The sequence below is a fragment of the Oncorhynchus kisutch genome, linkage group LG25 (genome assembly GCF_002021735.2).
Source record: "Oncorhynchus kisutch isolate 150728-3 linkage group LG25, Okis_V2, whole genome shotgun sequence".
NCBI classification, from domain to species: domain Eukaryota; kingdom Metazoa; phylum Chordata; class Actinopteri; order Salmoniformes; family Salmonidae; genus Oncorhynchus; species Oncorhynchus kisutch.
The window spans coordinates 17628277-17643876 of NC_034198.2; the positions used below are offsets into that span (position 1 = coordinate 17628277).

The 15600-nt window shown below is 44.7% G+C and overlaps 1 protein-coding gene across 7 annotated transcripts in view; it reads left to right on the forward strand.

The window, feature by feature from the left end:
- The window catches only part of cacna1g (calcium channel, voltage-dependent, T type, alpha 1G subunit), a 198029-nt gene that overhangs the window by 163705 nt on the left and 18724 nt on the right, over positions 1-15600 (forward strand). For all 7 annotated transcript variants that reach the window (XM_031804822.1, XM_031804826.1, XM_031804827.1 and 4 more), the window contains 2 exons: positions 12452-12603; positions 13357-13466. In XM_031804822.1, coding sequence (XP_031660682.1) covers positions 12452-12603; positions 13357-13466 — 262 coding nt within the window. The remainder of the gene's footprint in view (positions 1-12451; positions 12604-13356; positions 13467-15600) is intronic.

Sequence of the window (15600 nt, forward strand, 5' to 3'; positions counted from 1 at the left end):
GAGCAAGGTCCTCTCTATCGCTCTCTGTCTCTCGTTCTCTCCATCTCTCTCTCCCGCTCTCCTCCCCCTCTCTATTACCCCCTTTCCTGGTAAGGGAATGTAAGGACATGTTTGTGTATACAGTCATATCTCCACACACTGAATATTCACGCGTGGAGGAGATTCTTTTTCTATGACATGCGCCAGTGAGACAGACAGACGCGACAGCCCCACCCCAAATCTGTCCATCACAGCGAATTATAGTTTTACTGTATAATTGTATTAGGCAGGCCAGCGCTCAGAGGAGGTGTGTGTGTGTGTGTGAGTCTGTAGTTCTATAACATGACAGAGAACTCTTAGCTGAGCAGGGGCAGTTCCCTCTTTTTGCACACAACTTTGGATGAAGGGAAGAGAAAATTATGGAGGGAGGAAAAGAATGGAGGAGGGAATAAAGAAAAGAGGGGAGGAGAGAATAAAGAAAAGAGGGGAGGAGGGAATAAAGAAAAGAGGGGAGGAGGGAATAAAGAAAAGACGGGAGGAGGGAATAAAGAAAAGAGGGGAGGAGGGAATAAAGACAAGAGGGGAGGAGGGAATAAAGAAAAGAGGGGAGGAGGGAATAAAGAAAAGAGGGGAGGAGGGAATAAAGAAAAGAGGGGAGGAGGGAATAAAGACAAGAGGGGAGGAGGGAATAAAGAAAAGAGGGGGAAATAAAGAAAAGAGGAGGAAATAAAGAAAAGAGGGGAGGAGGGAATAAAGAAAAGAGGGGAGGAGGGAATAAAGAAAGAGGGGAGGATGGAATAAAGACAAGAGGGGAGGAGGGAATAAAGACAAGAGGGGAGGGGGGAATAAAGAAAAGAGGGGAGGGGGAAATAAAGAAAAGGGGGGAAATAAAGAAAAGAGGGGAGGAGGGAATAAAGACAAGAGGGGAGGAGGGAATAAAGACAAGAGGGGAGGAGGGAATAAAGACAAGAGGGGAGGAGGGAATAAAGACAAGAGGGGAGGAGGGAATAAAGACAACAGGGGAGGGGAGGAAATAAAGAAAAGAGGGGAGGAGGGAATAAAGACAAGAGGGGAGGGGGAAATAAAGAAAAGAGGGGGAAATAAAGAAAAGAGGGGAGGAGGGAATAAAGACAAGAGGGGAGGAGGGAATAAAGACAAGAGGGGAGGAGGGAATAAAGACAAGAGGGGAGGAGGGAATAAAGACAAGAGGGGAGGAGGAAATAAAGAAAAGAGGGGAGGAGGGAATAAAGACACGAGGGGAGGAGGGAATAAAGACAAGAGGGGAGGAGGGAATAAAGACAAGAGGGGAGGAGGGAATAAAGAAAAGAGGGGAGGAGGGAATAAAGACAAGAGGGGAGGAGGGAATAAAGACAAGAGGGGAGGAGGGACTAAAGACAAGACGGGAGGAGGGAATAAAGACAAGAGGGGAGGAGGGAATAAAGACAAGAGGGGAGGAGGGAATAAAGACAAGAGGGGAGGAGGGAATAAAGACAAGAGGGGAGGAGGGAATAAAGACAAGAGGGGAGGAGGGAGGGAATAAAGGCAAGAGGGGAGGAGGGAATAAAGAAAAGAGGGAGTAGGAAATAAAGAGGGGAGGAGGAAATAAAGAGGGTATGAGGAAATAAAGAGAGGAGGAGGGAATAAAGAAAAGAGGGGAGGAGGGAATAAATACAAGAGGGGAGGAGGAAATAAAGAGGGTATGAGGAAATAAAGAGGGGAGGAGGAAATAAAGAAAAGAGGGGAGGAGGGAATAAAGAAAAGAGGGAGTAGGGAATAAAGACAAGAGGGGAGGAGGAAATAAAGAGGGGAGGAGGAAATAAAGAGGGGAGGAGGGAATAAAGAAAAGAGGGGAGGAGGGAATAAAGAAGAGGGGAGGAGGAAATAAAGACAAGAGGGGAGGAGGGAATAAAGAAAAGAGGGAGTAGGAAATAAAGACAAGAGGGGAGGAGGAAATAAAGACAAGAGGGGAGGAGGGAATAAAGAAAAGAGGGGAGGAGGAAATAAAGACAAGAGGGGAGGAGGGAATAAAGACAAGAGGGGAGGAGGGAATAAAGAAAAGAGGGAGTAGGAAATAAAGAGGGGAGGAGGAAATAAAGAGGGTATGAGGAAATAAAGAGGGTATGAGGAAATAAAGAGGGGAGGAGGAAATAAAGAGGGGAGGAGGAAATAAAGAGGGGAGGATGAAATAAAGAGGGAGGAGGAAATAAAGATAAGAGGGGAGGAGGGAGAAATAATATGAAGGAATGAGAGTGGAGAGAAAGGGAGATGGATAGGGGTAAATCACTGAATACGTAAGTATGCAGGAGAAGAGATGGATGTGAGAAGTAAGGAAGATGAGAGTAAAGGGGGATGGAGAATAGGAGGAAGAGAAGGGGAGATGATGGGATGGGGATGGGATGGGGTTGCCCCTCCTGCCAGTATGCCACCCTCTATTAGCTCTGGCTCACACACACACACACACACACACACACACACACACACACACACACACACACACACACACACACACACACACACACACACACACACACACACACACACACACACACACACACACTCACTCACTCCTGAGTGTGTTAGCTTTGGGCTGCTGTATGTGTAGTTTAGTTCAGTGGATCAAAGGTGCTGCTTAATCACGTCTCTCTGCTGGGAAAGACCAAGCCATCTGCTCCTGTTTCTATACCTTACCTAAACAACACACACACACACACACACACACACACACACACACACACACACACACACACACACACACACACACACACACACACACACACACACACACACAGAGATTCACAGTTATGTCCAGTACAGTCTCTGTCTAAAGGTATGTCTCACCCTCCTGGTGCTTGACTGTGCACTGTGATATTCTCCCCTAGGCAGCTAGTGGGTTGCCCTATAGGGAGAAAGAGCGATGGAAAGATGGAGAGAGGGAGGTGAGACGGAGACAGAAGGAGAGAGATACTTGAAAGAGTGAGTGAGGAAGGAAGAAGTTGTCAGCGGGGTGCTGTCTATAATGTGGCAGCCAGGCACGGTGTATCCTTTCTTTCCCCCACACAGAGAGAGAGAGAGAGAAAGAGAGGAGAGAGGAGAGAGTGAGAGAGAGAGGGGAGAGAGAGAGAGAGAGAGAGAGAGAGAGAGAGAGAGAGAGAGAGAGAGAGAGTGAGAGAGAGGAGAGGGAGAAGAGAAACAAAGACAAAGGGAAAACAGAGAAAATGTGAAAGAGAGAGAGAATGTAGCTCTGAGTGTTCTTTACATAGCTCAGCTCAGGGAGTGAATGTGTCACTGTAACAGATGGCCTCTAACTCTCCCAGGCTCACAGCCCAAAGAGATAAACGCTTTACTCAGACCTGCTCTGTGTGGGTCATGTCCCAGAAGATGGCTTTCCCTCTCTCTGTGTTTGTCTTCAAAAACTGGTACTAAAGTAGGATTTGGCCATTTTGTGTCCTAGCTAACAGCATCGCTTGCCTGTTGATTTATTGATGGCACAGCCTCTCGTGCTGTATCACTTTATCAGGTATTAATATATAATGTCCTACTTCAGCACACCTTTTACTAATAATTATGATAGGGTGGGGAGAACAAGTACTTGATACACTACCGATTTTGCGGGTTTTCCTACTTACAAAGCATGTAGAGGTCTGTAATTTTCATCATATGTACACTTCAACTGTGAGAGACGGAATCTAAAACAAAAATCCCCAAAATCACATTGTATGATTTTTAAGTAAGTATTGCATGACATAAGTATTTGATACATCAGAAAAGCAGAAATTAATATTTGGTACAGAAACCTTTGTTTGCAATTACAGAGATCATACATTTCCTGTAGTTATTGACCAGGTTTGCACACACTGCAGCAGGGATTTTGGCCCACTCCTCCATACAGACCTTCTCCAGATCCTTCAGGTTTTGGGGCTGTCGCTGGGCAATACGGACTTTCAGTTCCCTACAAAGATTTTCTATTGGGTTCAGGTCTGGAGACTGGCTAGGCCACTCCAGGACCTGGAGATGCTTCTTACGGAGCCACTCCTTAGTTGCCCTGGCTGTGTGTTTCAGGTCGTTGTCATGCTGGAAGACCCAGCTATGACCCATCTTCAATGCTCTTACTGAGGGAAGGAGGTTGTTGGCCAAGATCTCGCGATACATGGCCCCATCCATCCTCCCCTCAATACGGTGCAGTTGTCCTGTCACCTTTGCAGAAAAGCATCTCCAAAGAATGATGTTTCCACCTCCATGCTTCACGGTTGGGATAGTGTTCTGGGGTTGTACTCATCCTTCTTCTTCCTCCAAACACGGCGAGTGGAGTTTCTGACCAAAAAGCTCTATTTTTGTCTCATCAGACCACATGACCTTCTCCCATTCCTCCTCTGGATCATCCAGATGGTCATTGGCAAACTTCAGACGGGCCTGGACATGCGCTGGCTTGAGCAGGGGGGACCTTGCGTGCACTGCAGGATTTTAATCCATGACGGCGTAGTGTGTTACTAATGGTTTTCTTTGAGACAGTGGTCCCAGCTCTCTTCAGGTCATTGACCAGGTCCTGCCGTGTAGTTCTGGGCTGATCCCTCACCTTCCTCATGATCATTGATGCCCCACGAGGTGAGATCTTGCATGGAGCCCCAGACCGAGGGTGATTGACCATCATCTTGAACTTCTTGTATTTTCTAATAATTGCGCCAACAGTTGTTGCCTTCTCACCAAGCTGCTTGCCTATTGTCCTGCAGCCCATCCCAGCCTTGTGCAGGTCTACAATTTTATCCCTGATGTCCTCACACAGCTCTCTGGTCTTGGCCATTGTGGAGAGGTTGGAGTCTGTTTGATTGAGTGTGTGGACAGGTGTCTTTTCTACAGGTAACGAGTTCAAACAGGTGCAGTTAATACAGGTAATGAGTGGAGAACAGGAGGGCTTCTTAAAGAAAAACTAACAGTTCTGTGAGAGCCGGAATTCTTACTGGTTGGTAGGTGATCAAATACTTATGTCATGCAATAAAATGCAAATGAATTACTTAAAAATCATACAATGTGATTTTCTGGATTTTTGTTTTAGATTCCGCCTCTCATAGTTGAAGTGTAGCTATGATAAAAAAATTACAGACCTCTACATGCTTTGTAAGTAGGAAAACCTGCAAAATCGGCAGTGTATCAAATACTCCCCACTTTACATGATGATAATGTAGAGAGTAATTGTATTGTAGCCCATTTAATTATTATGTTCACCTTCAGGGGGTGAAACAAGACTGTTTAACATGTTTTACCCCTAAACTATGATGTCAGCGATGCACTGAACAGTAAATGGCTAGGACAAGAGTGTCAACTCCTCCCCCTGTCATCAATACTGACCAGTCACACGCACATGCACACACAGACACACAGACACACACACACACCGCGGCAGCCAGCTCTATCTGGGTCAGTGCTGACAGAGATGGATCTAACGGAGGTTTTCTATCCGTCTTCTTCTCCCTCCTTTATATTCCCCTGATGTAGGAATGTGGTTAATAACACTAGACCATTAGAGAGATGGAAGGAGGGAGAGAGAGAGAGAGGTTGAGAGAGAGAGTGCAAAAAAAATGATTGTAAGATGAGATGGACAGGACGTGAGGGGCGGGGCGGGGCGGGGTAAGGTGGCGAGAGAGGGGGGAGAGATTGAAAGTGAGTGAGGGGCGGGCTAAAGGTAGGAAAGGCGGAGGGAGATAGGGGGAGCAAGAGAAGGGGGAGAAAGAGAGAGTGAGAAATAGAAGTGAGAGAAATGGCTGGGTTCAATCTGTATCGCAGAAGTATCGCGGAAGCTCCGCGTAAAAATGTTAAAGGTAATTTCCGATTGAGCCGACATGTGCAGCGTTTACCGTGAATGCAGTCTCCGCGAACACGGGAAAGTTGCCTTTTAAATTTCAATCGAGCTATGACGTGCATCAGCCCAAAGTGTAGACAGTTCCTCTTTGATAAGACCTGTGCCAGTTAGTGATTGAAACGTCCTCCTCTACAGATGAATTTTGTCAGGAAGTTCTCAGGATGTGGGCAGGGGATAAATGCTTCATGTCACCGGCTAGGTGTTGGTAGCAGAGTTAAGTGTAGCGTTAGAGGAATTTAAATATTTAATCACTTTCATGAACTAAGGTGTAGGTGTAACCCCACCAATGCTCGCACCAATACACCTATTAGCCTAACATAACCTGACAGTTGTGCTTAGCATCAGTTACCTAGCCTAGATGAGTCCAGCCTAACTAGCTAATCAATATGCATCCCTGCAGTGGGCTGATGCCGTTAGGTGAATGATTCTGTAGCAGTAGAAGGTCCTTGTATTATAAGTAGTGCTATAGTGGGTTTTATGAGAGTGTGTGAGGGTATGAATGTTTCATGGTTTGAGGTGTAAGAATCAGTGCTTCTAAAGCGTGCTGGCACATTGCCTTTGAGCTCTGCTTAGGATATATTAGATAACCACAAGAGAGCCACTGAATGTAACTGGGTTAAGAAAAGGTGTGTGTGTGTGTGTGTGCATTATGTACTTGCGTGTGTAACCTATGAATCTGTGTGTGTGTGTGTGTGTTAGCAGGTGTGTGTGTCCTACAGCCCAAGCTAACAATGAAGGAGGCTGGTTAACATGTGGTGTACCAGCAGTCGGACAGATGTACTGCTACCCAGGTGGTAGATCAAGCCAACCAGAAAACTGGGGATTATTGGACAGTCCAAGACATGCATGTGCCAGTGTTAGAATATTACATGATTAGAGTCGGGTAGGAAGAAAGAGGTGATGTGGTGGTCCTTTAAAACAGCACTCCTCAATTGCTGATTCCCTGGTCTAACATAACTGCCACTTACCTGAACACCATATTTAATGCTACAAGGTACTTAAATCAGCAATCAGAGCAGTTGAAACCAAGCCACTCTCAAATGTATATACAGAGCTATGGATGCGAGGACTGACCATCCATGATATCAAAAGGATAGTTTTAATTTACTTTGTTTACAAACAGTGGAGTAAAACAAGTGTATATTTTGGATTCTGGTGGGGTACGACCGTGGAACTGGTGGGGTACGACCGTGGAACTGGTGGGGTACGACCGTGGAACTAAGCTCAGGAGGCATTTATAAGTTATTTTATTCAAGAATCAATGGGTACATATTGTTAATTTTTAAGTCCAAAAATGGATGTAGCCACTGCAGATGATTTAGCCTCGACTTTACCAGACTATGATACAGGGGTAATAGTTGTGTTTGAATTAGACTTGGACTTTCCCATAGAGGAATGAAGGGCGGAAATGTGCTGTCTACTGTATTGCTGAAACGCTGATATCTCATTGGTTTGTTTCTTATATGCTTATATTCTCATTTGCCCATCATCACTCTCTCGCCCTGTTAACCCCGCCTTCCACTCACTGCTGTCCAATCGCCTGCCTTCGCCATTCCAGTCTCCATTCCAATTGGTCCATCCTGCTCAAGTCAGACTCAGAAAGAAGTGTGTGTCAGTCTACCATGTGTACCGGCACAACTCGTGTGTGTCTTTGTGTGTCTTTGTATGTGAGTGTGTGTTTGTCGTCGTGCATTTTTGCGTGTTTGTGTGCGTGTATGAATTACCATGCCCTGTCATTGTGAATGATGTCATGTTATTATTTATCTTTCTTCTGGGCTCCTCAAACTGCTCTGTTGCTCCTCTTTTCTCACAATCCTCAACTTCTCTTTTCAGTTCCGTTTTTGTTTCTTCTTTTTGTCATTGGTGCTGAATAGGGGAGCAGTGCATTTTGGGAAATCCAGCAGAATCTTTTCTGATTTACTTGTTTATTATATTGTTTATTTTGTATCTAACCTTATGACTCAATGTTTGCTGGCTCTAAAATCATTAATACATCATTGAATTCAATGTAGTTTCACTTGACGTTAACCCCTTCCCCTTGATATGAGCTTGTGCTGTATAATCTACCAGCACTACCTGTTGACCCAGCACACATTGACTCTTAATATGAACCAATCCATTGACCATAAAGGGCAGGCGTTTAAAATCAGTCACAACACCTACCAAGGTATAACCATAATGATATTGGTACTGGGATTTTACCACCACATCATCTTGACCTTTGACCTAAAACAGGAAATTATCCTGGCCGTAACATTGTGACTGATCTTACTGCCTCTGGCCTGTTCTTCCTTTCACAGACATTGTTTTACCATCCAAAGCTCAAAGACTATCCTCCTTTTCTCAAGCCCCCCTTCAATCATCTTTCTACCACAAGCCCCAGTTTCACCTGACCAATCATCAAAAGCATCACATGTGACCCGTAGAGATGTAAACCACATTTAAACAACTTTCACATCCCAATAGTACCAAGGTTACTCTAGAACAATCCATGATATGGTACCATCTACAGCTTGGTTGAAAATCAACATAGCACTCTATATGTCCTTTCACTGTATCCATCACATATCTCCACTGTGTTATGAAGCCACACACACACATCCAATCAATTCAAACCTACTTCAAGTCTATACACTGCATGTGCAAACCAACTCAACCAAAGCTATTTCATGTTCAAACCCATGCACACACATTCAACCCAACCAAAGCTCCTTCAAGTTCAAACCCATGCACACACATTCAACCCAACCAAAGCTTCTTCAAGTTCAAACCCATGCACACACATTCAACCCAACCAAAGCTTCTTCAAGTTCAAACCCATGCACACACATTCAACCCAACCAAAGCTTCTTCAAAGCCATAAACACACATCCAATCCAACCAGACCTTTCAAACCCATACACTATACATACATTCACTCCAATCCAATCAAAGCCCACTCACACTGTGACAGTAAACCCATCGTGCTGTGCTGTGGTGTATCCACTCCCTCGCCACATGCCCAGGGACTTCAGTGTGTCTGTATTTCCCAACCCGAGCCTCGTCTTCCTGAAGTTACTGAGTGTGGCTCAGTCCAAAAATAACTCCTAGTTCCTCACCCTAACCTTTATACCCTCACTTTGTAGACTTCAAAGAATCAGGTGGGTATAGGTAATGTGGGGCAAGGGGTTAAGAGGTTGTTTTTGGACCAGGTTTTAGTATTGCTTTGGTGTTCTTTGCTAACTAACTGCTCCTTTCTTTTTCAGTCAGGTGATCTTTGACGCTTCACCAGTGCTTTCGGCCAAAGGGGTCTTAGATCTCCAAGAGTAACATATCATCATGTGTCATATGTATGATATGTTACCTGAACCGCATCATTCCCTCTTGAAGGGTTAAATTATAACTACCTTTTTGGATAAATGCTCACACAGGGCAACAACATGTTGGGTACTCAATTATCCTCACATGGGGCACCAACATGCAGGGTACTCAATAACCCTCACATGGGGCACCAACATGCAGGGTACTCAATAACCCTCACATGGGGCACCAACATGCAGGGTACTCAATAACCCTCACATGGGGCACCAACATGCAGGGTACTCAATAACCCTCACATGGGGCACCAACATGCAGGGTACTCAATAATCTTCACACGAGGCAACACTGTGTGGGGTACTCAATTATCCTCACATGGGGCACCAACATGTAGGGTACTCAATAATCCTCACATGGGGCACCAACATGTAGAGTACTCAATCATCCTCACACAGGGCACCAACATGTAGAGTACTCAATCATCCTCACACGAGGCACCAACATGTAGGGTACTCAATAATTCTCGCACAGGGCACCAACATGTAGGGTGCTCAATAATACTCACACGAGGCACCAACATGGACATTCTGTTTAACATGCTGCATGCTAGTCATTCAGCAGCTCCTCTTATCCCAATTAGTGGACTACATAGGTCTAAGGCCCCTTAGGTTGATTGATGGGATGGGGGTCTGGTTGATGTTTATGTTATGTTTGTGAATGTAATGTTTCTATTTGTGTGAGCGAGAGAGAGAGAGAGAGAGAGAGAGAGAGAGAGAGAGAGAGAGAGAGGAGAAAAAGGGACAGAGAAAGATGACTGTACTGAAGTTTCTTCACACCTCACTTCTTCACTTTCATCTTGTCAAAGTTCTCTTTTCCCACAAGAGTAGACCTGAATATGCCCTCACATGCCCCACTGAGCACACAAACACACACAGGCACACTGTGCACATACAAACATACACGCACACACTTTTAAAAGTCTTTAAAGCTGATTTGGCAAAAGCTAATATGGTTGACTCATTGGTTTGGCATGATATCACAGTGTCAGTCTGTTCCAGTGAGTCTAAAGGCAGATCCATTCTCTGAGTGCTGCTCAGCTCTTTCTTCCTCTGGAAAGAGAGAGTGGGAGTGAGAGTTTGGGAGTAGTGGAGGTATAATTTGGCCCTCTCTACCCTCACCTCTCCTACCTCCCCGAGCGAGAGCTGGGCCTGAGCCATGGGGGAAAAGGTTCTACTCTCTTGTTTTCCCTGTCTCGCTCTCTTATTCTTCCTCTCCCTTTCTCAGTGCAGTACTTACACAGGGAAAGGTCCATCTCTCCCATTCTCTCTCTCCTACTCCCTCTCTTAATGTAGCGTTTTAAACATATGAGAGTTTTGCACTTACAAAACTGCTTCAGATTGCTTTTAAAAAACTCAGCCAGCCACTGAAATGTCTAATACATTATTTGGACAATCCTCTCAAGATACAGCAATGGATGCTCAATACACTATACTAACAGTTTCATTTATCGAGCCTCTAGTGAGGCCCATTAAAATAAAGTGTTAGGCCCTGCAGCAAAACTGCAGAAGCTAAGCATTTTCCCAGGAAGTTTCACTGCCACAACATTTGCGCCATTGGGTTTACTGCCTATAATACATGCACTGCTATAATGTATAATGGGTCTGCATTTTGTACAATAAATGTACGATAAAGCAATAGCCCAGGCAGACACCGAACGAGAGAGAGTCTCACACTCAAGGAGATTTATGATGAAGAGGACAGAGGAGAAGAGGTGAGAATGGACCATACAGTGAATACACGAACACGTACACACACAAACACACACATACACACGTACACCGTCAGGAGTTTTAGCCAGCTGCCGCAGCAGCCACCTGGGCTAATTGGCAAGGGGGAGAGTTGAACAGCACCTGGGGGAATCACGCTGTGTGTGTGTTTCCATTCTGGCCTGTCTCTGACTCCTCCTCTACTTCATATGTCCTCTCTCTCTCTTTCACTGATGAAAGAGGGATGAGGACAGAGACTGATAGAGAGACTCTCTCCTCCCCCATACTCCTCTTTCCTCTGTCCTTTATGGATGGGTGGATAAAGGACAGATGAGAGAAACAGGTGTGAAACTGGAAGTGATATACTGAACTGTAAAATCGACTGTCCTTTTTGTTGTGTACAGTATGTCCCACTGGGCACACAGTGGTTGAATCAATATTGTTTCTAGGGCCGGGACGATACCAGTATCGCGATTCTTGTTAGCATCTTGGCGTGGAAACAAAACCCAAAGCAGATTTAACTTCTTTAGGTTAACAGCCCTAATGTTGGAAGCAAACATCGTTATGTTGTCAACCAGAGTCACATTTAGTTATTTTCCAAGCTATAGCGCACAATATTTTACATACAGATGTTTTTTAAAGGACCAAAGAGTATGGTATGCTTCGTGTTTGAATTTTTGCCATGGAAAAAGTATTGCAATACTGGTATTGTCCCGGCTCTAATTAGTTTCCATGTCATTTTAATGAAATGATATTGAACCAATGTGGAATAGACGTTGAATTGACATCTGTGCCCAGTAGGGTCTTTATGAGAGAGAAGGAGAGGAAGAGAAAGAGGTAGAGAAAATATACAGCAAGAGTGAAAACACTAGAAAAAGCTGCATTGAAAGAGACAGCATAAATTAACCATTCACTACCCACTCCCTACAGCCTCAGAATGCACCAAAATAACCTCCCTCCTCCACAGCTACAGTCTCTTACACACACACACACATGCACGCACACACACACACACACACCACTTTGGGCGGTGGCGATGCTGTTTATTTCCGTTCATGCTCTCTCAGAGGAGACTACATTTGAATAATTGTTGATCAGAGGAGAGCATCTCTGATTTGATTAGTCATGACTGGCAGCCACAGGGGACCCGGGCCCAGGAACACTGTGCTTCTCTCGCTTTCTCTTCCTCGTTTTCACTCATTCTCTCTTTCCAAGATCTCTGTGTCTTCCTGTACCTCTCTCCTCTCCTTTCCTCTCCTTGTATAACTCTCTTTCCATGTACCTTTGCTACTCTCTTCTCTCTCACTCCATCTGTCTTTCATTTGCGTCTCTTTATCTGCCTCTATCTTCTGTAATTATGTGATATATGTCAGTATGGGTGTGTATGCTTTCCTTTAACTAACGCTATGATATCTCTTGAGACCTGCGGGCTGGCTTCTACCTCTCGAAACCTTTCACCCACAATGTCCAGTACACTACTCCCTATCTCACTCTATGACCCCCCCACCCCGCCTACCTCCCCGTCCTCCCCTCTCTTACTCCCCCCTTCCAACAGAAGCTCAGAGTAAGCCTTACTACTCGGATTACTCCCCCACTCGTCTCCTCATCCACAAGATGTGCACCTCCCAGTATCTGGACCTCTTCATTACCATTGTCATCGCACTCAATGTCATCACCATGGCGATGGAACACTACCAGCAGCCAAAGGTAGGACCTGCGCAATGATGGGGTTTGTAGTTTTAAGGTAGTGGATTTGAAGTCTGTTAGTTATCACCATGGCCCCTCAGAAAGCACAGACAAAGATTCCCATGACAACCTAGTTTGTATTCATTCCACATAGTCCAACATCATTACTCTGGGATTTGTAGTTTGTCTGCCTGCACAAACAGATTTGAGAAAAGTTATTTCAATTCTTCAGGGGATTTTTTTCCACATTAAATAAAGTAATACAAAAAATTCATAAACTAAACTCCCACGTAAATTATGTCTCAATGAGTTGTCATTGTTTATTATCAGCCGAAAGGTGATTCGTGATGAAAACAGCTTGAGTTTTCCGATGAAATTACCATGTGTCCGGAAAGATTATGCATGAGATATAGATATAGAGAAAAGGAGAGACAGTAACAGAGAGAGATGAGGGTGGGGGGGGGGGGGGTACGGGTTGCCAGAGGAGAGCAGAGTCAGTAAAGCCCTATATCTTCTCACAACATGCCTACTAGGAAAAGGTCACTTTCTACATTGAGATGGGTATCGTGAATTCCCCCAGGCTACATACAAGACACTTTTATACCGGCGGTCTTTTCAAAAAGAAGCAGAGAGAGGGAGATGGTAGGGTGTTGAAAATGGCTGACTCTGGGAAAATGTTTGCTTTCAGAGAGTAAGACATCAGAGAGAGACCATATATACAGTAGCTATAACCTATGGAATACTGTACTACTAACCATGCCTCCCTCCCTCCAGGAGTTGGACGAGGCGCTGAAGATCTGTAACTACATCTTCACCATCGTCTTCGTCCTGGAGTCTGTCTTCAAGCTGGTGGCCTTTGGCTTCCGACGTTTCTTCAAGGACAGGTCAGAGGTCACACTTTGCCTCAGAGTAGGAGTGCTAATCTAGGATCAGTCTTGCTTTTTAGAGCAAAACTGCCTCGTATATGGACATGGGGAGATGCTTTGTGAATATGGGCCAAGATACAGTTGGGCAAAAAAGTATTTAGTCAGCCACCAATTGTGCAAGTTCTCCCACTTAAAAAGATGAGAGAGGCCTGTAATTTTCATCATAGGTACACTTCAACTATGACAGACAAAATTAGAAAAACAAATCCAGAAAATCACATTGTAGGATTTTTTATGAATTTATTTACAAATTATGGTGGAAAATAAGTATTTGGTCAATAACAAAAGTTTATCTAAATACTTTGTTACATACCCTTTGTTGGCAATGACAGAGGTCAAACGTTTTCTGCAAGTCTTCACAAGGTTTTCACACACTGTTGCTGGTATTTTGGCCCATTCCTCCATGCAGATCTCCTCTAGAGCAGTGATGTTTTGGGGCTGTTGCTGGGCAACACGGACTTTCAACTCCCTCCAAAGATTTTCTATGGGGTTGAGATCTGGAGACTGGATAGGCCACTCCAGGACCATGAAATGCTTCTTACGAAGCCACTCCTTCGTTGCCCGGGCGGTGTGTTTGGGATCATTGTCATGCTGAAAGACCCAGCCACGTTTCATCTTCAATGCCCTTGCTGATGGAAGGAGGTTTTCACTCAAAATCTCACGATACATTGCCCCATTCATTCTTTCCTTTACATGGATCAGTCGTCCTGGTCCCTTTGCAGAAAAACAGCCCCAAAGCATGATGTTTCCACCCCCATGCTTCACAGTAGGTATGGTGTTCTTTGGATGCAACTCAGTATTCTTTGTCCTCCAAACACGACGAGTTGAGTTTTTACCAAAAAGTTATATTTTGGTTTCATCTGACCATATGACATTCTCCCAATCTTCTTCTGGATCATCCAAATGCTCTCTAGCAAACTTCAGACCGGCCTGGACATGTACTGGCTTAAGCAGGGGGACACGTCTGGCACTGCAGGATTTGAGTCCCTGGCGGCGTAGTGTGTTACTGATGGTAGGCTTTGTTACTTTGGTCCCAGCTCTCTGCAGGTCATTCACTAGGTCCCCCCGTGTGGTTCTGGGATTTTTGCTCACCGTTCTTGTGATCATTTTGACCCCACGGGGTGAGATCTTGCGTGGAGCCCCAGATCGAGGGAGATTATCAGTGGTCTTGTATGTCTTCCATTTCCTAATAATTGCTCCCACAGTTGATTTCTTCAAACCAAGCTGCTTACCTATTGCAGATTCAGTCTTCCAAGCCTGGTGCAGGTCTACAATTTTGTTTCTGGTGTCCTTTGACAGCTCTTTGGTCTTGGCCATAGTGGAGTTTGGAGTGTGACTGTTTGAGGTTGTGGACAGGTGTCTTTTATACTGATAACAAGTTCAAACAGGTGCCATTAACTAATACAGGTAACGAGTGGAGGACAGAGGAGCCTCTTAAAGAAGAAGTTACTGGACTGTGAGAGACAGAAATCTTGCTTGTTTGTAGGTGACCAAATACTTATTTTCCACCATAATTTGCAAATAAATTCATTAAAAATCCTACAATGTGATTTTCAGGATTTTTTTTCTCATTTTGTTTGTCATAGTTGAAGTGTCCCTATGATGAAAATTACAGGCCTCTCTCATCTTTTTAAGTGGGAGAACTTGCACAATTGGTGGCTGACTAAATACTTTTTTGCCCCATTGTGTGTTCAGGTGAAGCAGAGATGGTGTGTGTGAGTTAGTGTGCTGTGGAAAGGCTCAGTGGGGAATTACTCTCTCTCAGTTAGGCCTTTATGAATACAAACTGCCTTGTTAAACACACTGTCTTAGATTATATCATAGCTTTAAAATCCTTGGCTTCCAACTGAACAACACAAAGACACACACACACATTCGACCACACACAAGAGCATGTACACACACATGCCCACACACAAAGATGCACGCAAACACACACAGGACTACGTACACACACACAGTCACTGTACACTCAGTGCCGACATTGTGAGTTTGCAGTGGACCTTGTAACCGAGAGGCCTATGATATCCTCTGTGGTTGCCAGATTAGACCATTATCCCCCGGCTGAGATCCAGAGTGTCACAACACACAC